Source organism: Balaenoptera musculus, chromosome 13, assembly GCF_009873245.2.
Source record: "Balaenoptera musculus isolate JJ_BM4_2016_0621 chromosome 13, mBalMus1.pri.v3, whole genome shotgun sequence".
Classification (NCBI taxonomy): domain Eukaryota; kingdom Metazoa; phylum Chordata; class Mammalia; order Artiodactyla; family Balaenopteridae; genus Balaenoptera; species Balaenoptera musculus.
In genome coordinates, this window is record NC_045797.1 from 52,880,243 (window position 1) to 52,904,128 (window position 23,886).

General features: G+C 37.3%; 1 protein-coding gene across 2 annotated transcripts in view; it reads left to right on the forward strand.

The window, feature by feature from the left end:
- The window catches only part of SRBD1 (S1 RNA binding domain 1), a 231,584-nt gene that overhangs the window by 202,446 nt on the left and 5,252 nt on the right, over positions 1–23,886 (forward strand). The window contains exon 20 of one of the 2 annotated variants that reach the window (XM_036873926.1): positions 15,113–15,174. The exons of the other annotated variant lie outside the window; for it this stretch is intronic. Within the exon in view, the coding sequence (XP_036729821.1) occupies positions 15,113–15,143 (31 nt within the window). The 3' untranslated portion in view covers positions 15,144–15,174. Of the gene's footprint in view, positions 1–15,112; positions 15,175–23,886 lie in introns of those variants that run through there. 2 annotated transcript variants of the gene reach the window in all.

The window sequence follows — 23,886 nt, forward strand, 5'->3', positions numbered from 1 at the left end:
TCCTACATAACTAAATATTTTAAGGCTTTTAGTGAATTAAATGACAGTGAGTTTAAAAATAGTGGATATTTTAATTTTCATTGAATCTAAAGTAAGATTTTTAACTTGTTTTAAAAATAATTTATATTTGATTATTTTAAGAAATATAATTGTAATTTCTTTTAAAAGTGTTTAAGATCGTAAAGACTATTGCACATTATAGAAAACTTAGAAAATAAAAAAAGAAGTAAAAAATAATATTCTGTGAACATCAAAAGCAGTCGTATCTGTTTTTCTCCCAACATTTTATTATGAAAAAATTTAACATAGGGAAAAGTTGAAAAAAAATTTTGCAGTGAATTCCTGTATACCCACATCCAGATTTTATCATTTACATTTTACTATGCCTGTTTTTCCACTTATCTACCCATCTGTTTGTCCATGAGTCCATCTCTTTTTTTATATATATTTTAAAGAAAATTGCAGACATCAACACACTGTCAGCTAATACTTTGGCATGTATATCATTAACTAGAACTCAATAATTCCTAGTTTTTTTTCTTTTGAAGTAAAATTCATATACATTTTAATTATAAGTGTTCAAGAGCTGAATTTTGGCAAATAAATACCTACATCTGTGTAACCCAAACCTCTATCAAGATAAAAAACATTGCCATCATCCTAGAGCATTCCCTTGTACCTCTTCCTAGAAAATCCTTGCCTAGCCTCTCAGCACTAACCATATGTTCTCATTTCTTCAGCCAAAGATTAGTTTGCCTCTTCTTGAACTTCATGTAAATGATATCACACAGTGTACTCTTTTGTATAAAGCTTCTTTCAACATGTTTATTTTTAATTCATGTTGTAACATGGATAAATATTTTTATTGCTGAATAATATGCCGTTGTATAACTATACCATAGTTTATTCTCTTTATTGAAGGAAGCTTGCCTATTCCCAGTTTTTTGGTTATTCCAGTTTTAGGTTATTATGAGTAAAGCTGCTATGAACATTCTTGTATAATTTTTTGTTGTTGTTGACATTTTTTTTCATTTATCTTGGAAAATTACTTAGGAGAGGATTTGCTGGGTCATAAATCAGGTGAGTGTTTAGTTTTCTTAGAAACTTCTAGACTACAATCCAGTGTAGTTGTACCATTTTACACTTCACCAACAATGCTAAGAGTTTGCTTTGCCATCATTTGATGTTAGTCTTTTTAATTTTAGCCATTCTAGTATATGTGTGTATGTGGTAGTATCTCTTTGTGGTTTTAATTTGCATTTCCCTGGTGACAGTGAGCACTTTCTCATGTGCTTATTAGCCATTTGTATAGCTTCTTTTGTGAACTATCTGTTCATATCATTTAGCCATTTTCTAATTGAGTTGTTTACCTTTTTTATTATTGAGTTGTGGGAATGTTAAAAACATATTCTTTTTCTTTCTTAATAGATCTTTATTGGAGTATAATTGCTTCACAATACCGTGTTAGTTTCTGTTGTACACCAAAGTGAATCAGCCATATGCATACATGTGTCCCCATATCCCCTCCCTCTTGAGCCTCCCTCCCATCCTCCCTTTCCCACCCCTCTAGGTCATTGCAAAGCACCGAGCTGATCTCCCTGTGCTATGCTGCTGCTTCCTGCTAGCTATTTTACATTCGGTAGTGTATGTCGATGCTACTCACACTTCACCCCAGCTTCCCCTCCCACCCTGTGTCCTCAAGTCCATTCTGTATGTCTACATCTTTATTCCTGCCCTGCAACTAGGTTCATCAGTACCATTTTTTTTTTTTTTTTTTAGATTCCATATATATGCGTTAGAATACGGTATTTGTTTTTCTCTTTCTGACTTAGTTCACTCTGTATGACAGACTCTAGGTCCATCCACCTCACTAAAAATAACTCAATTTCGTTTCTTTTTATGGCTGAGTAATATTCCATTGTATATATGTGCCACATCTTCTTTATCCATTCATCTGTCGATGGACATTTAGCTTGGTTCCATGTCCTGGCTATTGTAAATAGTGCTGCAATGAATATTGTGGCACATGTCTCTTTTTGATTTATGGTTTTCTCAGGGTATATGCCCAGTAATGGGATTGCTGGATCATATGGTAATTCTATTTTTAGTTTTTTAAGGAACCTCCGTACTGTTTTCCATAGTGGTTGTATCAATTTACATTCCCACTAACAGTGCAGGAGGGTTTCCTTTTCACCACACCCTTTCCAGCATTTATTGTTTCTAGATTTCTTGATAATAGCCATTCTGACTGGCATGAGGTGATACCTCATTGTAGTTTTGATTTGCATTTCTCTAATAATTAGTGATGTTGACCCATCTTTTCATGTGCCTCTTGGCCATCTGTATGTCTTCCTTGGTGAAATGTCTATTTAGGTCTTCTGCCCATTTTTAATTGGACTGTTTGTTTTTTTTGATATCGAGCTTCATGAGCTGTTTATATATTTTGGAGATTAATCCTTTGTCTGTTGTTTCATTTGCAAATATTTTCTCCCATTCTGAGGGTTGTCTTTTTGTCTTGTTTATGGTTTCCTTTGCTGTGCAAAAGCTTTTAAGTTTAATTAAGTCCCATTTGTTTATTTTTGTTTTTATTTCTGTAACTCTAGGAGGTGGGTCAAAAAAGATCTTGCTGTGGTTTATGTCAAAGAGTGTATTTCCTATTTTTCCTCTAAGAGTTTTACAGTGTCTGGTCTTACATTTAGGTCTTTAATCCATTTGGAGTTTATTTTTGTGTATGGTGTTAAGAAGTGTTCTAATTTCATTCTTTACATGTAGCTGTCCAGTTTTCCCAGCACCACGTATTGAAGAAGATGTCTTTTCTCCATTGTATGTTCTTGCCTCCTTTGTCATAAATTAGGTGACCATATGTGCATGGGTTTATCTCTGGGCTTTCTATCCTGTTCCATTGATCTATATTTCTGTTTTTCTGCCAGTACCATACTGTCTTGATTACTGTAGCTTTGTGGTATATTTTGAAGTTGGGGAGCCTGATTCTTCCAACTCCGTTTTTCTTTCTCAAGATTGCTTTGGTTATTCGGGGTCTTTTATGTTTCCATATGAATAGCAAAATTTTTTGTTCCAATTCTGTGAAGAATGCCATTGGTAGTTTGATAGGGATTGCATTGAATCTGTAGATTGCTTTGGGTAGTATAATCATTTTCACAATATTGATTCTTGCAATCCAGAACATAGTATATTTCTCCATCTGTTTATGTCATCTTTGATTTCATTCATCAGTGTTTTATAGTTTTCTGAGTACAAGTCTTTCGCCTCCACAGGCAAGTTTTTTCCTAGATACTTTATTCTTTTTGTTGCAATGGTAAATGGGATTGTTTCCTTAATTTCTCTTTCTGATTTTTCATTGTTGGTGTATAGGAAAGCCAGAGATTTCTGTGCATTAATTTTGTGTCCTACAACCTTACCAAATTCATTGTTTAGTTCTAGTAGTTTTCTGGTGGCATCTTTAGGATTTTCTATGTATAGTATCATGTCATCCACAAATGGTGACACTTTTACTTCTTTTCCAATTTGTATTTCTTTTTCTTCTCTGATTGCCGTGGCTAGGACTTCCAAAACTATGTTGAATAAGAGTGGCAAGAGTGGTCATCCTTGTCTTGTTCCTGATCTTAGTGGAAATGCTTTCAGTTTTTCACCATTGAGTATGATGCTTGCTGTGGGTTTCTCATATATGGCCTTTATTATGTTGAGGTAGGTTCCCTCTATGCCCATTTTCTGGAGAGTTTTTCTCGTAAATGAGCGTTGAATTTTGTCAAAAGCTTTTTCTGCATCTGTTGAGATGATCATATGGTTTTTATTCCTTAATTTGTTAATGTAGTGTATCACATTGTTTGATTTGCATATATTGAAGAATCCTTGCATACCTGGGATAAATCCCACTTGATCATGGTGTATGATTCTTTTAATGTGTTGTTGGATTCTGTTTGTTAGTATTTTGTTGAGGATTTTTGCATCTATGTTCATCAGTGATATTGGTCTATAATTTTCTTTTTTTGTAATATCTTTTTCTGGTTTTGGTATCAGGGTGATGGTGGCTTCATAGAATGAATTTGGGAGTGTTTCTCCCTCTGCAATTTTTTGGAAGAGCTTGAGAAGGATGGGTGTTAGCTCTTCACTAAATGTTTGGTAGAATTCACCTGTGAAGCCATCTGGTCCTGGACTTCTGTTTGTTGGAAGATTTTTAATTATGGTTTCAATTTCATTACTTGTGATGGGTCTGTTTATATTTTCTAATGCTTCCTGGTTCAGTCTTGGAAAATTGTACCTTTCCAAGAATTTGTCCATTTCTTCTTGGTTGTCCATTTTATTGGTATATAGTTTTTTGTAGTAGTCTCTTATAATCCTTTGTATTTCTGCGGTGTCAGTTGTGATCTCTCCTTTTTCATTTCTAATTTTATTGATTTGCATCCTCTCCCTTTTTTTCTTGATGGGTCTGGCTAAGGGTTTATCAATTTTGTTTATCTTCTCAAAGAACCAGTTTGTAGTTTTATTGTTCTTTGCTATTGTTTTCTTAGTTTCTATTGCATTTATTTCTGCTCTGATTTTTATGATTTCTTTCCTTCTACTTACTTTGGGTTTTCTTTGTTCTTCTTTCTCTAGTTGTTTTCAGTGTTGGCTTAGATTGTTTATTTACGATTTTTCTTGTTTCTTGACGTGAGATTGAATTGCTATAAACTTCCCTGTTAGAACTGCTTTTGCTGCATCCCATAGGTTTTGGGTCATCATGTTTTTGTTGTCATTTGTTTCTAGGTATTTTTTTATTTCTTCTTTGATTTCTTCAGGGATCTCTTGGTTATTTAGTAGCACATGTTTAGCCTCCATGTATTTGTGTTTTATACAAATCTTCTTCCTGTAATTGATTTCCAGTCTCATAGCGTTGTGGTCAGAAAAGATGCTTGATAAGAATTCAATTTTCTTAAATTTTCCAAGGCTTGATTTGTGACCCAAGATGTGATCTATCCTGGAGAATGTTCCATGTGCACTTCAGAAGAAAGGGTATTCTGCCACTTTTCGGTGGAATGTTTTATAAGTATCAATTAAATCTACCTGGTCTATTGTGTCATTTAAAGCTTGTGTTTCCTTATTTATTTTTTGTTTGGATGATCTGTCCATTGGTGTAAGTGGCGTGTTAAAAGTCCCCTACTATTACTGTGTTACTGTCAATTTCTCCTTTCATGGTTGTTAACATTTGCCTTATGTATTGAGGTGCTCATGTGTTGGGTGCATAAACATTTTTAATTGTTATATCTTCTTCTTGGATTGATCCTTTGATCATTATGTAGTGTCCCTCCTTATCTCTTATAATAGTCTTTATTTTTAAGTTTATTTTGTCTGATATGAATATTGCTACTCCAGCTTTCTTTTGATTTCCATTTGCATGGAATATCATTTTCCATCCTTTCACTTTCAGTCTGTATGTGTCCCTAGGTCTGAAGTGGGTCTTTTGTAGACAACATATATATGGGTCTTGTTTTTGTATCTGTTCAGCCAGTCTGTGTCTTTTGGTTGGGGCATTTAATCCATTTACATTCAAGGTTATTATTGATATGTATGTTCCTATTACCATTTTCTTAATTGTTTTGGGTTTGTTTTTGTGGGTCTTTTTCTTCTCTTGCGTTTCCCGCCTAGAGAAGTTGCTTTAGCATTTGTTATAAGGCTGGTTTGGTGGTGCTGAATTCTCTTAGCTTTTCCTTGTTTGAAAAGCTTTTGATTTCTCCCTTGCATCTGAATGAGATCCTTGCTGGATAGAGTAATCTTGGTTGTATGTTTTTCTCTTTCATCACTTTAAGTATGTCCTGCAACTCCCTTCTGGCCTGCAGAGTTTCTGCTGAAATATCAGCTGATAACCTTGTGGGGACTCCTTTGTATGTTTTTTTTTTTGTTTTTCCCTTGAATTTAATTTTTGTTAGTTTGATTAATATGTGTCTTGGTTTGTTTTTCCTAGAGTTTATCCTGTATGGGACTCTCTGTGCTTCCTGGACTTGAGTGACTATTTCCTTTCCCATGTTAGGGAAGTTTTTGACTGTAATCTCTTCAAATATTTTCTCAGACCCTTTCTTTTTCTCTTCTTCTTCTGGGACCACTGTAATTCAAATGTGGTGCATTTAGCGTTGTCCCAGAGGTCTCTGAGATTGTCTTCAATTCTTTTCATCTTTTTTCTTTATTCTGCTCCTTGGCAGTTATTTCCACCATTTTGTCTTCCAGCTCACTTATTCATTCTTCTGCCTCAGTTATTCTGTTATTGATTCCTTCTAGTGTATTTTTCATTTCAGTTATTGTGTTGTTCATCTCTGTTTGTTTGTTCTTTAGTTCTTTAGATCTTTGTTAAACATTTTTTGCATTTTCTCAATCCATGCTTCCATTCTGTTTCCAGGATTCTGGATCATCTTTACTCTCATTTCTCTGAATTCTTTTTCAGGTAGATTGCCTATTTCCTCTTCATTTATTTGGTCTTGTAGGTTTTTACCTTGCTCCTTCATCTGTGACATATTTTTTTTGCTGTCTCATTTTTTTTTTTTTTTATGAGTGGAATTGTATTCCTGTCTTAGTGGTTATTTGGCCTGAGGCTTCCAACACTGGAATTTGGTGGCTGTTGGGTAGAGCTGGGTCTTGGTGCTGAGATGAGGACCTCCATGAGACCTCACTCCAGTGAATATTCCCTGGGATCTGAGGTTCTCTGTTAGTCCAGTGGTTCCAACACGGAGCTCCCACCACAGGAGCTTTGGCCCGACCCCCGCCTCGTGAAGCAAGATCCTGCAAGCAGCATGCAGTGGCAAAAAAAAAAAGAGAGAGAGAACAATAACAAAGTAAAAAATAAAATTAGGCTAGGAAACTAACAGATATGTTAGAAAGAATATAAAAATAAAAATATAGGTGAATCAACAACCGGAAGGTACAACAGTACCACAATAGTAAAAAAGAGAAGGAGGGAAAAGAGAAAAAAAAAAAGGGGGGGAAAGGCCTTGGTTGTGGAAGGTGGGGCCTAAGCAAGGGCAAGGTTTGGGTGGTGGGTGGGGCCTATGCTTAGGACCCACAGGGCTGGAAAAGGCCCTGGGGGCTGTGGGGGGTGGGGCTTAGGCTCAAGGAACAGAAGGGGCCCAGGCGTGTCCCCCCACCCCTCGTCTCAGAGGGTGGGGGACCTCACCTGGGAGCCCAGCAGGCTTCCTGGTCTCGAATGGGCGGGGCATTCCTGCTCCTCCTCTCCTCTCCTGCTCCTCCAGTCCTGGAGGGCCCCTCCCACCTGCCTCTCCTGTCCTCCCGTTGGCGTCCTTCCTATGCCCCCAGGACCAATGTGGCCAGGGGTTAGGGGGGCCTTGGAGGGCAGGGGACCGGCCTGGGAGCTCAGCAGGCTCCCAGGGCCCTAGTGGGCAGGGCAAACACCCTCTGCTCCTCTCCCACTCCTCCTGGAGGGTCCCTCCTGCCTGCCTCTCCTGAACTCCCCTTGGCCTCCTTCGTATGCCCCCAAGACCAATGTGGCCAGGGAGGTGGGGGTGCCTTGGAGGACAGGGGACCGGCCTGGGAGCTCAGCAGGCTCCCCGGGCCTGAGTGGGATGGGCAGTCACCCTCAGCTCCTCTCCTGCTCCTCCGGAGGGTCCCTACTGCTTACCTCTTCTGATCTCCCTGGCCTCAGGGGCGCTGATCCTGTCTGGCCTCCACTTCTCCTCCCCGCTCTGTCCCCCACGTCCTACCAGTTCACTTGGGGGCTCCTCCCATCTCCTTGGGTGTCAGGGTCCCTCACCAGTGGCTGGCAGGTGCCCTAGTGGGGAGAAGACGCTAACTTGGCATCTTCTCACACCGCCATCTTGACTCTGCCCCCTAAAAACATATTCTGCATATTAGTCCTTTGTCAAATATATGTTCCACAAATATTTTGTCCTAGTTTATGGCTTACATCTTTATTTTATTATTAACATCTTTTGATGTGCAGAAGTTTTTAATTTTGATGATGTCTAATTTATCCATTTTTTTCTTTTATATGAAGCTACTGCTTTCTTTGTCCTAAGAAACTTTTGCCTACCTCAAGTCATGAATCTTTCCTCAGTGTTTTCTTCTTAAAGCTTGGTGGTTTTAATTTTGGGTTTTTTTTATATAAATTTATTTTATTTATTTATTTTTGGCTGCATTGGGTCTTCGTTGCTGCGCACAGGCCTTCTCCAGTTGTGGCGCACAGGCTTCTCATTGCGGTGGCTTCTCCTGCTGCGGAGCTCAGGCCCAGTCATGCGATCTTTAGTAGTTGTGGCTCAAGGGCTCTAGAGCGCAGGCTCAGTAGTTGTGGCACCCGGGCCCAGCTGCTCCACGGCATGTGGGATCTTCCTGGACCAGGGCTCGAACCCGTGTCCTCTGCACTGGCAGGGGGATTCCTAACTACTGTGCCACCAGGGAAACCCAAGCTTGATGGTTTTAACTTTCACATTTAGGTCAGTGATATATCTGAAGTTACATTTTGTGTATGATTTGAAGTAGGGGTCAAGGTTCATTTTCTTTCTTCATTATGAACATTTAGTTATTCCAGCACCAGTTTGAAAAACAATAGCAACAACACAACTTTCCTTTACCCATTGTTTTGTACCTTTGTTGAAAGTCAGATGACTGTGTAAGTGTGGGTCTATTTCTGGCTCTCTATTCTGTTTCATTGATCTGTTTGTCAGTACCACAGTATCTTTATTACTGTAGTTTTATGCTAAGTTTCTAAGTCAGGTAGCGTCAGTCCTCCAACTTTGTTTTTTTAATATTGCTCTGAATAGTCTAGATGATTTGATTTTCCTATAAATTTTAGAATGAACTTGTCAATTTACATTAAAAAAAACAAAACCTGGTGGGATTATGATTGGGATTACATTGAGTCTATAGGTGAATTTAGGAACAGTTGATGTCTTCATAATATTTATTTAGTCTTTTCATCATGAACTTATTTTCTTTCCTTTTATTTAGATCTTCTGTCATTTCTCTCAACAATGTTTTTTAGTTTCTAGTGTAGAGGTCTTGCATATGTTTTATTAAATGTATTTTATTCTTTTCAGCACTATTGTAAATGGAATTTTTTTTAACTTGTTGCTAATTGTTTGCTGCTAATATGTAAAAACACAGTTGTTTTTTTATAGTAACCTTGTATCCTGTGGCCTTGCTAAATTCACTTACTAGTTCTTAGTATGTGTTTGTAGATTCTTTAAATTTCCCTATATAAACAATTATGTTATCAGCAAATAGATGAAAGCTTTTCTACTTCTTTTTTAACCTTCATGCTTTTTATTTCTTTTTCTTGCCTATTACAATGGCCAGGACTTTCAGTACTATGTTGAATAAGAGTGGTGAGAATGGGCATCCTTGTTCCATTCTTAATCCTAGCACGTGGTTCTCATTTTTTTAATATTAAATAAAATTGTGGTCTCATATTATAGTAATTGTATTTTTAGTGTTTGTTGTTTGAGAAGAGGCATATGTACACATGGATTTATAGACTTCTTGCAACAATTGACATCTCCATGGGCACTAAATTAGCATTTTGCTCTGTGCAAAGCCAGTGTCTTTTTTTAATTTTTGTTTGTTTCTATGATGTAGTTCTAATGTGGTTTATAAGTTTTTCTATTTGCTTTCTAATATAAGCACAAATTTTTGGTTTCTGCATATCCCTTTTTAAAAGGCTAAATAATATTCCATCAAGTGATTGAACTGTAGTTTAGTAATAGTAGTACTAGTAGGGGTTCCTTATGATGGATTCCTAGAAGTGGAATTACTCTTCCAAAGGGTTTGAAAGTTTATGTGGCTCTTAATATACATTGCCAAGTAACATACTGATTTGCAATGCCATCAGCAGTGTTCAAGCCTGAGAAATCTTGAGTTTCTCCTGTCAGACACGACTTCCCTACCAGTTTTCACATGGGCTAGTTTCTGCATGTGGAGCATAAAAGCCCTACCAGTGACTTCACCCTTCGCTATGCTTCCTTTGGGAGTAGGCTTGTCTCTCAGAAGCAGGGTACTTGAGGACTTTTTCATGGGAAATTTCTCTACATGAAGTTCAACTCCTGACCTTTAAAATCTGGAGACAAACTGGTAATTTATCTAATTTTGCTTACCATCCCCATTATCCACTTTGGAACTGTGATAGTCTTTTCTGGCTTTCAAGTATACTTAGTAGAGACATCACGCAACATATAGGTAGTTCAAACTTTCATATAGTGTTAAAAAAGTGTCTTCCCGGGGAAGAAAAGCCCAAGATGGATATGATTAGGTCATCACTGGTTTGACTTCAGTTCTGTAAAAGTAAGTTCCATTGCAGTAAATTTCATTTTTAGTTGTATTAGAAAAGCAGTAGGAACATAAATAGCTTTAATGCTACCTTACCATGATGTCACTCCCAGAAATACAACAAAATGTGAAGCCGTTAAGTCTTTTTACTTTTGTATTTATGATATTCTGTCTCACATTCATATTTTAGAAAACTGAGATCATGGTATTTTGTAACCTAAGTTAGTCATTTAGTGGTTTTTTAAAAGTCTACTTTTTTTTGACTACTTTTATTATTTATATTAAAAGTTTTATTTACATGTAGGGATTCTCTATTAAATATTAAAGTGTTGTATGGGCTGAATTTTTTCTAGTTTATTTAATTTTCTATCTGCTTATAATGCTATTATGTTTTTGAAATATGAATGTTTAATTTTTATGAAGTAAACCTACTATTCTTTTTCTTGCTTTTAGGCAAATTGATCTTCTCTTAAGATACCTGATTTCTAAGATCAATTCAGTGTTCCCCATATTTTTTTCATGTTCTTTATGGTTTCATTTTTTACTCTGTGAATTTTATTGCTGATGATTTCATTCATCACTTCAAATGTACAAAGCACTGTGGTGGGGCCTGAAGAATATAAAAATGAATAGAGGTGATTTATAGTCCTAAGGAGCCTACCAAAATAGGGAGGATGAAACTTATTCACAAGTAACCATAGTAGAGGTCAATAATTAATAAGGGTCCTTTGCAAAGCACAAAGTTGTTCACAGGAGAAAGATCTCATTTCCAGATAGGAGTTTCTTATAAGGTTTCTTGCAGGAGGTGACATTTGGGCTAGGTCTTTCAGCCAGTAGAAAGAGGAAAAAAGATGTTTAAAGGGTTGGAGACCGGAAAATATAGCTCAGGTCAGATTTGAGGATTAGTTAATAGTCCAATAAAAACAAACATTCATTGAATATTTCCTCATTACCAGGCACTTTAGAAGCATCATTTTGTTTAAACCCCACAGCAATCTTAACGAGGTTAGTACTATTAATATTCCCACTTCTTTAGGTATACAGAGTCTCTGATGGGTGAAGTAGATTGCCTAAGATAAGTCAGCTGGTGGAACCAAGATTTGAACCAGATCTGTGACACTCCAAAGCCTGAGCTCACAATTAAAAAGCTAGTTTGGAGCCAGATTTAAATGTAATAATAATGGTCTTTCAGATTTAAGGGAATCATACCCTTAAAGACAGTCTGTGTTCAGCACAGAAATGTAACAAGGCTTGTGTTTTGTGTGCTTCTAAAGGAAAAAAACCCCCAGAATATCTGTAATATGCTAGCTTTGACTGTTATTCTCTATCATCACATGGCTGAAATTAGACTCTCTCTTTCTTCTGGAGAAAACATTACCTCCTCCAATAAAGGAAACTTTGCCTATTTATTTTATTAAGGGATCTGTAAGAAATGGATTCTTCACATAGAGTATGTAGAACTTTATGCTGTTCTGCTGCAGGTATGATGTTTCCTGAGTATTGCACTGAAAAGAATTCCTTTCATTATGCTTTTTTAGAATGAGACATGTACATTTCAAAATAAGCAGGTTGATAGTGACCACATTTGGTATCTTCTCATTTTAAAAGACAAGGAGGGTGAAGAGCAGGAGTAGTGTACTCACCCTAGACTTGTACTCACCTCTGCCAGGAGATGTTTTTACATAAGAGAGAAAGAGTAAAAGGGATAATTTGAGGTCTTTAGTAAATGTCAGTTTAAAAACAGTAAGAAACTCCATATTATAGAAGATATAAGGGGAACATGGGATTAAGAAACCTACTATTGCTACAGGTAGGTTTTATTTCAGTAGTCCTTTGAACCCTTTCTGTTCTCAATCTCTTACTTGTTTCAGGAACCCTTTCTGTTCTCAATCTCTTACTTGTTTCAGGATCTTCTCACATTTAGCTGATTACTTTACATTCTACTTCACTGAAAAAATTGAGAGCTACCTTCCTTATAATTGTCTCCATATCTTTACTCATTCTGTCCCACACTTCTCCAAGCTACCCTTCCATCACTTGATTCTGCTTCTCTTCCCATTCTCACTTCTGACTGGTTGTCGCTCAGGACACTTGACCTTGGCATTCTCTTGGTCTCTCTGAGTCGTAGTTGCCTCACCTCTAAAAATTGGTGTGGGGTAGTGTTAGGGTGACAGCCAAGTGAATAAGGTCTTTTAACTTTGTAAAATGTTATGACTGTCTCTTGTATCTTTAATGTCTCCATAATTTATCCCTTTTGTTTTGCCCCAGAGACATATTGTTGCTCTGGTCTCCCATTCTTCACTTCCTAAAAGCTAAAAGCAGCAACCACTTTTTATCTTACTTCCTCCTAGAACTTCTCTCTCAGTGCTCCTTTTTCTCATTGCCAGACTTCTCAGAATTATCTGCCTCTAATTTTTACTGTTTGCTTTCTTCCAGCCTTTATAGATTGGCTTCTATCATTACCACTCTTCTGGAATTTATTCTCTCAACTAATGACCTCCTGATTGTCAAAATCAGTGGCCTCTTTCTGTCCTTAAACCACTTACCCATTCTGCAACATTTGACACCATCAACTTACTGATCTTCTTCCATGACTGTTTTCACATTCTGTCTTCTCTGACTTCTTCCTCTGGCCCTCTAAATGTAGATATTCTTCAAGTTTTTACCTTAGTCACCTTCTTCTTTTATTCTATATTTTCCCCTGAATGACTGCATCCACTCACATGACTATCTTTATCTCTCACCCCTCCACTGCTAATTCCAATCCTACATTTCAATATCTCTAGTCCAGGCCTTTCTCCTAAGCTCTAGCTCTCCTTTTCCATTTACCTGTGAGAGATTTTCTCATGAATATCTTAGCAACTCCAACTCAGTATATCTAAAACTAAAACTTGCATCCTCCTTTCTCCCTCCCTTTATAACTCTCTCTTTTCCTCCCACTAATCCTCCTCACCGGCCCCATATAAAAACAAGACAGACAAACAAAAAGGCTTGGTCTTCCTCTCTTATCCCATGATGAATAGTTAATGGCACTACTGTCTTTCCATTAATCAAGGCTGGAGTTAACAGATTATTCATTCATTCATTAAACATATACCTTCTGAGTGAGTACCTGCTGTATTCCAGGTACTGTTCTACCATCTTGGAGTACGTTCAAAGATCCCGGCTCTCAAGGAGACAGATGGTATACAACCAGCATAATAAATAAATTGTATAGTTGATAAAGGTGAAAAGATCAGTGGGAAAAAGAGCAGAGTAATGGGGATCAGGATTACCAGGGTTATGGATAAGGGCTTGCAAATTTAAGTAGGGTGGTCAGGGTAGACCTAACTGACAAGGTGACATTTGAGCAAAGTCTTGATGGAAGTAAATGAGTTAGCTGTGCAGATATCTGGGGGAAGAGTGTTCCAGGAAGAGGGACCAGACAGTGTAAAGACCCTAAGGTGGGAGCAGGTCTGGCATGATCAAGGAATAGCAAGGAAGCCAGTGAGGCTAATGCAGAGTGAGCAAGGGAGAGAAAAATAGGAGATCAGGTGAAAAGGGCATTGGGAGGCTATTATAGGGACTTGGCCTTAATTCTGGGCCAGAATCAGGAGCCACAGCAAGGTTTTATGCTGAATAGTGACATGCTCTGACTTACATGTTAAAAGGATCCTGTTGTTTGCTGTATTAGGGGGACTATAAGGAGTAGTGGTAGAAACAGGGAGACAAGTTAGACTAAGTGCAATAATCCAGGTGAAAGATGTTGATGACTGAGACTAAAATGATAAAAGAGTTGGTAAGAAGTTATCAGATTCTAGGTATATTTTTTTTTTCTAGGTATATTTTTAAAGAAGAGTCAATATGATTTGCTGACAGATTGAATGAAGGGTATGAAAGACAGTAATTGTGGATATGAATGACAAAAATTATATGAATGCCAGAGACACTGGAGGATGAAGTGGAAACTCATTGTAAAGGAGGGGAATGGGGGAAGAGAGAAGTTTAAGAACTAAACTTTGATCACCACTCCCCAGTGGTGTCTTCTAGTCTCATGGCTTTAGGACACAGACTGATATGGCATTATTTGTTTAATGAAAGAATAAATGATAGAAATAAAGAATGAAAGATGACTACATAGGAGAAGACTGAGGAAACAGAACTACTTAGCGATTGACAATTTTATTTTTGTTTATTATAAATTTATTTATTTTTTTAATTTTATTTATTTTTGGCTGCGTCGGGTCTTTGTTGCTGTGCACGGGCTTTCTCTAGTTGCGGCGAGTGGGACTACTCTTCGTTGCGGTGCACGGGCTTCTCATTGCGGTGGCTTCTCTTGTTGCGGAGCATGGGCTCTAGGCGCACGGGCTTCAGTAGTTGTGGCATGCAGGCTCATTAGTTGTGGTTCGCGGGCTCTAGAGCCCAGACAGTAGTTGTGGCACATGGGCTTTGTTGCTCTGCGGCATGTGGGATCTTTCCGGACCCATGTCCCCTGCGTTGGCAGGTGGATTCTTAACCACTGCGCCACCAGGGAAGCCCAGGAATTGACAATTTTAATAGAGCAAAATGAAGTGTCTAGCTTTATCCCAATTTAAATTTTTTTTTTCTGTAGTCTAAACTGGCTGAGGTCAATGCAGTTGTGTAAGCAAAACTGTTGATAGAACCTCTCGATCATCCTTTCTGCCATTGTGTCGAGTAAGTGCTTCTTTGAGAATCTTTTGTGGATTGAAGGGATTTTAGGACCTCCCCAAGTTAAATCCCAAGCCTCCACAGACTATCGTGTCCAGAGCCTGGGCTTTCCTAGATTTTACAGACTAGAAAACAGAGACAGACCATGACAGAGGATTATTTCCCATTTTCTGCCGTCCTCCAGAAATTGCCACATTGTCTCCATGTGTGAGTGATTTCATCGTGCTGGCTCTGCGGGCCCTGAGTGAAATCGCCAGCAGCCTGTGCGGGGGTTGCCACTCCCCACGCCTCCTCTGGTTTTGTCCTGCCATTCTGGTAGATCAAGAGAGCCAAAGGCAAGTGTCCGATTTCCCCTTTTGCTTGAACGAGGTACCAGGAGGTAGTACTTTGTGCTGCAGATTATGCTGATTGGTACATGTCACAGTGAGACCTGGCACTCTCCCAAAGAATCTGCTGCATTAAGAATTTGATTCACTCCAGATAGTTAAGCTTGAAAGTTGTTATGTTCTTGATTTAACTTGAGAAATGCCAGGAAATTTAATGTTAAGATTGTTACTCGGCACTCATTTTGATAAAGCTTTAGCTAGTATTTAATTGTTATTTCTATTTTTGGCCGTCAGGGAAAATTTTTAAAAGGTTAGTTTCTAGAAGTGGTTAACAGCCTGTGTAGCAGGAATATGACATGCAGCACCAAAATGATGGACTAGGTAAGTTGTATTTCAAGGGATGATTTATATCAGTATCTGCACTATTCTAATAGTAATGTGATATTTCCTTTATTACTGAGGATATACCTATTTCTGACCCTTAGATCAATGTGGAAAAGTATGTTTTCAGAGAGTAAATAACCATTAACTTAAAATTCAGGTCTGGAACAGGAGTAGTCATATAACCTCACAAAATATTTTCTTGGGGACAGGAGCTCTTCTGTACAAAAGCCAAGCACTGTTTATTCTTAATTTACAGAAAAAACTTGTGTCTGGTTTTTAAGACCAGAAGTTGCTCAAACAGTACAAACTTCCAATTATAAGATGGATAAGTTCTGGAGATCTAATGTACAGCATGGTGATTATAGTTAATAATATTCTATTATATACTTGAAAGTTGCTAAGAGAGTAGATCTTAAATGTTTCACCTCCAAAAAAGAAATGGTAATTATGTGACCCGATGGGGATGTTAAGCTAATGCTGTGGTGGTAATCATTTTGCAGTTGTTAAGTGTATCAGATCAACAGGTTGTACACCTTAAACTTATACAATGTTATGTGTCAATTATATCTCAATGAAGCTGGTGGGGAGAAAACCCACAAAAGTAGAATTAACCCAACAAGGATTCTGTGTTTAGATAAATGAATACATGGATCCCAACTGGTGCTTCTGGGCTAAAAGCAGTTGGGAGCCAAGGGGGTGGAGAGTCCCTTCGGAGGTCCTGCCTTGCTCTCTGCCATGGAGCTAACATAAGTCAAACCAGACAGTGACTGGTGGCCCATACTGAAGACCTTTAATGACTGAGCAGATCTCAATCTCTGTTTCTTTCCCATTCCTGTTCAAGGATTGAGCACCTCTGAACTCTTTTTTTTTTTTAGCATTGCTTTCAGAGGTTTTATCACATTCTTCCCAACTTTAGCTTTCTGCCCAGCAAGAAGAGAAGCCTTCTAGCTAATAAGCAGCTGTAATACAGGGAGTTGAGGTTGTTTTTGTTTAAAAAAAACAAAACAAAATGGCAGCAGTAGAGCATTGGTATTCATAGTTTTGACTGCGAGCAACTCAGAAGGCCAATGACTTGTGGTGATTTGTAATTTTTCTGAGGGGTAAGTCAGTCTAATGTGTATGTCTAGCACACCTCCCACATCTAAAATTCACCACAGCTTTATTCTGCATTCACGTGCCAACTAACTTCTACAATGATAAAAACATGTTTCTCTGTGGGAAACTTTCCTGAAAAGAAACCCAGCTACAAATGCTGTAAAATAAATGAAGATTTGATAAACAGACCTAAAAAGTTATTTGCAAATTTGAAAGATCTTAAATTTTTCTGGACTTGCCTCACAAGAGTTGGCAGCATTCGGACATGAAAATTAAGGCAGAATCTTTTCTGGCTTTTGGTAAGTGATGTCTTAGGATGTGTATCAGTTAGTTACTGCACATTAACTTCTTCTATGGAACTATGATTAGACAATATTAGATTGCCTTTTCATAAAGAGACATAGCATCATAAAAGAGAGACCAAACCTAAAGATGATAAAAGGACAGATTACTAAAAGTGATTTTTGGTGTTTGTTTTTTTCTTGTTAATACTATAGTTAAAAACCCAAACAGCTTACTATAATTCCCAGGAAATAACATTCATCATATTTTTGAAAGTGCTTTCACAAAAGAAAAAGATGATGAAAGAGATTCTACCCACTTGAGAATCAGATGACCAGGATGTGGGATTCTTAGGAACTGATTGTCATATCTGATGTCTTACACACTGTTCTAACACACGCTGCATGAAGTTTTGGGCAAGGCTAGTAGAGGTAAATAGGAGGTTTAAGAATCTGAGATGGTACCTAACTTCCCACAGCTTGCTGTGAAGGCAGTACAGTGCCAGACTGCTGAGGGTTCAGATCATGCCTATTTGATCTGGGAAAGTTATTCAACCTCCCTGTACCTCATTTCCGTATCTGTTAAATGAGGATAATAATAGTACCTATCTCATGGGATTGCATGAATTAATATACATAGAATTCTTAGCACCTGGGAGAGAGTAAACCATTGTTATTGCTATAGTCATTGCTATTATTTTTGTTGTGATTGAGAAGGGGCTGTCAAGCTAACTTAAAAGAAAAGGCGGGGGGTGGGGGGGATTGATTTACAGCTGTTAGTTTCCGAGGAAAAAAAATGTTTTACCATGTGAGCCAGATATAATTAAATTATAATATAATTTAACATTGTTAATTAATGTTAACACTGGGTCCTGGAATTGAAGAAAACACTGGTTTCTCACCTGAGTATCTGGAGTAGCCTTGTAGTACCCAGTGGAGCAGAAGTGAGAGGGAGTTGCCGACCAGCCATAAAGTTGTGCTTGCTTCAGTCTCTTCCAATCTCCAAAGTATTTGCCCTTCTTCTCTTCTCTTCTTCAGGTTTAGATCACTCAGTCTGGAGCCTGAAACTCAGTAGGGTATTGATTTAGTCTCCCATTATCTCCCTTCTCCCCTTCCTGTCCCCACTCTAGCTATGGATTTTAATCTTAGCCTGTCTTCTGACTCTTGTGTGACCATAAGCAAATCACTTTGACCTCAATTGCCCACTCTTTAAATGGAATAAAAATGGCTCTGCGCATTCAGAGAACAACTGGGGAGATTTATGGAAATGCATTTTCCAATTTCTTAAAAGGAGGATTCCTTGACAGGATGGAATTCATAGTAAAAAGGCTATTTCCCAAGGAAGAAGGTTCTTTATTCCAGTACATGGGCTTTACCACCTAGTAGTGCCAGAGCTGTTTAATTTCAGCTCTGCTATCACTAGCCTGTATGTTTTTGAATACTACTTTTTTATTTGCCCTCCTCTTTCAAATATGCACAGGCACTAATCCACGTTATGGCTTTACAGACAGTAAATTAAATTACATGAATTCTGAACACAGTGTTTTTGAGCTGTAGAGAGTCTGCAGCCTTTGAAACCACTAACTTAATTTTGTATAACTCTTATTCGGTAACTCAAAAAGAGCCAAACTTTTTCCTTTTGAATTTGGTTTAAAAAATAATAATAAATTGCTCCCAGGCAGTGGTCCTGGGTGCCAGATTTTATCTGGGATCTAAATCTTCTGTCTACATTGAAAATCTGCCAGAGTTAAGAGGTAAGCAATGCTAATGAAGATGTGATATATGACTTTTACCTTAGCTACAACCTTGTGGTCTCAGCTATGTGACTTTGGGCAGGTCACTTAATCTATCTGAGTTTAGATTTCCTTATCTGCAAATTTATATCCACAATAAATTGTTGAGAGAATTAAATGAACTTTAAATCTTTATTGAGCACTTTCAAAATATCTATTTGTCTGCATATAAAATCCTACCTCTAAAAGAGCAGATATAAGTGGAAGATTATTCCAATATACTGTCAGTACTTAAATTAGAATAAGTTCATTCAAGGCAAAAGCTCTGTTACCATCTTTCATAGAGTCTTCTTCCACAGTAAATAAATACTTATTGAAGAAAGCTGAACACTTTTCTAAATTATTTTTAATTCACTTTAGCATTTTGTCACAGTCCTTTGAAGAGCCTTGATTTTAGCAAATCTTTATCATTTGAGGATGTTGTGTGTGTCTGTGTGTATAAGTATGAGCATGTTTAAAACAACCCAGACTCAATGGAAAGAGGATGATCACACTGAGTAATTGGGTTGTTTGGGGTTTTTCTGTGTTTTTTTAATGGGGATTATTGTTTTAACAAGTGTAATAAAACTGATTTTCCTTTGTCACTTGTAAATTTATTTCTAAGGCAATTTCTAAGATAAGATTTTAGAAATCTTTAGAGCAATAATCACAACATTTCAATACGTGATGCTTTCCCATTTTTATATACTCACACTCATTTGGATGTGTGTGTATATATATACACACACACACACATTTGGTTTTTTAAATTATAGCTTTAATTATATCATAATCACACAGTATATCATACCTAGTAAGTGGTTCTGAAATAGGAAAAGCGACATACAAATCGATGCTGCTTATTCTTTGTGGCATTGGTTATTATTTCACTGATCTTACATATTTTGTTTGATGTAACTATATAAGCAACGTCTTCTTCAACTATTTCTCAAGAGAAGATCATCCTAAATCTCACACTTTTAGAGGATATCACATTTTAACTGGCTTTTTTTTTTTATGAAGTCAATTCCTTGTACTAAATTGCTAAACTAAAATAAAACAGCTTTCTAAGAATATGTTTGTTCTCCTACATACAATTAATGCAACGTGCATCGAGTATCCAGTTTCTGTGCCCGTATCAATGTAACAGACTTTTGAAAAACGAGGAAACATTTACTAAGTTCTTCAAAGTTAGAAGCAGGTAAAGTCTGATGCTTATAAACCAAGTCTTTTGGAAGACAAACTGCATTCCTTAATCTATGGCGGCTTCTCCTTTTTGGTTCTTCTTGTTTTTTTCTGCTGCTCATAGATCCAAGAGTGTGTTTAGATGCAGGAGGTGCTCCAAAGACACTCCGAATGTTTCCAAGCAATGACACTGAAAGTGCCCCCCTGCCACCCAGATAGCTGCATACCATTTAAAACTATACTTTCAGGTCAAAGTCTGTAAGGGCTTTCAGAACAACTTTGTTAACCCTTTCTGAAAGGGTTACATTTTTTAAAAGTTTATCTGCAGTATGTAAGTTTTCAAAAGCTGTTAAGTTCTTATGAAAAATTACTTGCTATAACTTTCCATGGCTGATGATATGCTAGCAAAAGCCATTTCAGTATCACCTTCACTAGGTACCTACTAGCTTCTAATTAAGCACAGTTGGTTGTTCTGTGGGCCTCTCTGTAAATGCACTCTACTTGAATTTACTATTACTTGTGGATTTTGCACCAGCGAAGATTTTTAAGGATTCTGGCCCAGTTCAGTTTCTTGGTTTAACAAAGAGGTTAGAAATTGGAAAAGATTCTTTGATGATGATTAAAGTGCAGTTCACACTGCCACCCCTTTGATTTGACTGCTGAAACAGCAGATGTGGTAAAGCCACACTCCTTTAAGCGAAACTAAAGTGTGCTGCTACACGCTCACCTGGGTGAATTTCAGCTCCTGGTAGATAGTGTAAAGGGGTAGCAGGTTTCCCTCCTTTGGCACGTTGGAATTTATATTTAGTCTTTATTATTAAAAGCAGTAAATTTTTAAATATATATAGAATCTGTGGTTTTCGGTATAACAAATTATTGCCGAACTTTTGTGTCCCCCCTCTTCCTCTATAATCACAGTTAAGAAGGCCAGGTTAGCTCTTAGAGTGTAAGCTCTCTTTTAAATCATTGAATGTCTGCCTGTATTGCAAATAATGACCTGCTTTATCTGTAACTACTTTTTCTGAAATGACTGTGCTCTTGCATTTATTGGTTTATTGACGTGATTACTTTAAAACAGTAAAACTAATGGATAAAAATAAAGTATAAAAGTCTCTTTTAAAAGTGTCCTGAGTGGATAGACAACTAGAAGTACTTTGCCCTTGCAACATGGTTCTTTACAGAGTCTTAAATCTGGTGTGTTTAGCCCACAAAGCACATGTTAATATTAAGTTGTTTTTAAAGTGATGGAGTTGCATCACCATGGTTCTTCTGTGCTCTGAGGGGTATCATGTTGCTTTAGTGTAATGAGTCCTGGGCTCCTAAATTTTTTTCTCCATGCTGGAAATGATTACATAAAACTGAATGGCTATATCTGAAGTCTTATGAATCTTGAGAATTTCTTATTTTTCAGGAAAAATATTACAAAGACTTTTCTTATTTTTTGAGGGGGAAAACTTGAATTTGTAACAAGTTTCTGTTAAAAATATCAGCGATTTTAGGTTATATAGCATTCTGTTTGAAAAACAAGCAGTCTTTCTGCTGCAAGGTCTGTATTTTAACTTTGTGCAGATGTGTGCTGAAAGAACATGATGTGCTTATTTGTTGCATTTATGCTACTTTCTTACTTTAAGTAAGATGGATGAAATTACATATTAAATAAAAACAGCAGGTCAGACAGCAGTCCTTAGCAAACTGAAAAAGCCTTTCAGAGACAGTGGAGAAAATGAGACTATGATTTTAATAACGCATGGACTTTTGAGAGAATTGTCTACTTAAACGCATATATATAATAAATTCTCTGTGGGATTTATCAGTGTTAACTGTCTAATGTTTAAAACTAATCTGCCATTAAATTGTGTTGGTGAAATGTTACCCAAAGTATTGTTTTATATCTTAACCAAATACAGCACTTTAATTTTGATGTAACTGCGGTTATAAACAGACACACACTGATATGTATAGCATGAAACTCCAGTTAGTGAAAAGAGCTGTGTGGCCTTGGGCAAGTTATTTAACCTCCCTAAACATCAATTTTCCCTTTCTGTGTGATGTGATACCTACCTTTCAGGATTATCGTCAGGATTAAATGAGAACATCTATCAAGCAGTGTTTTTTCAGAACATGTCTTACGTTCACATAAAGTACAGTGTGTTTTTATATGGTACTTTTGAGCCAGAAAGTACTTTGTATTGAGTATTTCTTATACTCAATTCTAAAATGAAACTGTGTATTGGACATTACTTATCACACTCGATTCTAGAGTAAAAATTCAGAATAATGTAGAATAAATTATTCTTACGTTATTTAAAGAACGCATGTTTATTGAGTGGCTACTGAGCAAAAAACATTGTTTCCTATCATTTACAGTTGAATATATTTGAAATCCAATAATGGAGAGGTCAAACTCAAGCTATTCCCAGTTCATTTTATAGTCCCTCTCCCCTTTTGGTTCCTGTTTTCCTTTTTCTGCAACCCTGTTGTAACTTTAAGAAAGTTTTCAAAATAAAAAAGCATCTGACTTTGTTCCATAGTCATTTAAAAATAGGGTTGATCAATACTGCAGCATTAGCTAGGAGCACAATTTGGTGCTTTTTTATTGATTTCAGTTACCATTGCCCTCAGGCTTGTGTGTGTGAGGATGAAAATGATATATGAAATATGCACCCAGGTTAAACAAACCAATATTCTTTGTACATCTGTAACCACTATAAACAGAATTCTTTATATGGAAGTGACTTTAGTAACAGTTAGTTACACACACACACACACACACACACACACACACACACATACACACACAAAACCTTATGACTCCAAGTAGCCTCCTGAGCCAGTGTTTTTGTTATTGAGACCAAGACTTGTACATTGCTTTGGGAAGTTTCTGCTTTTTAGTTACTTTTATTAGTTATAAAATGCTATTCAAGGTTATTATAGATTTTCAATTCATGAATATACTTTTTTGGCATTTTATCAGTTGATTGTAAGCCAGAATCTTGGGGATTTGAAAGATGTTCTGCTAAATAGCCAGTTGCAGACCAGTCAAGCCAAGAGGGTGAATACCAGGGAAATCTGCTCAGCAGGGCCTGTCTTATTTAAAAAGTTGTGCAAGGAAGTTGGCTGTGGGCAGAGGTTGTCATGTGTCATCTGCCCCATCAGTCAGAACTTTAGCAGCTGTTCCCCGTCACTAGGGCCCTTACGTGCTACTGCTCATCCATCAGCACTAACAGATACCGCTGCCTCTCCGTGGGCCAGGGAAGCCATGGACACACAGAGGTAAAGTGTGTATCTCACTGGCCACCAGTTGGGATGGAAGCTCATTTAAAAAAAGGGAGCCCAAGCAACAACTCCTTGGTCTTTCATTAAATCCTTAACCAAAATATATTCAAGAAAATAAGTTGGATTTTGGTGAATCTGTTTTTGACTTAAAATACGGCTTTGGAAAGGTAGGAGGATTGCATGTTCGAACCCAAAGAGATGCCCCTGGCTAAATGAGAGTTGAGAGAGCTTTCTCCAACAGATAACAGATTATCACTACCAGATTATCACTGAAGAGGCCTTTTCTAGTTGAACACAACAATGTAAGAAAAGACTGAAAATCACAAGCATTCCTTTTGTGATCATGCAGCAACCTGACAAATGGGATACCTCTCAATTCTGATCATAGACAAGCCTCCGTTTCCTTTTCCCCTGTTTGTATTCCAGAGACATCTTTAGAGGAAAGGATTTGAGGGCATTAGTATCACTATCTGTCTGATTACTGTGTTGACATTTTTTAAGAGCCATTAATCATAGGAAATGGAACTTGATGTAGAAAAATACCCAGCCAAGGAATATCAAGAAAGTAAGCTACAACCTAATATTCAGATGAGATTGAAGGGAAATTCAGCTTAACCCTATAATTGTTTTTTTCTTAAT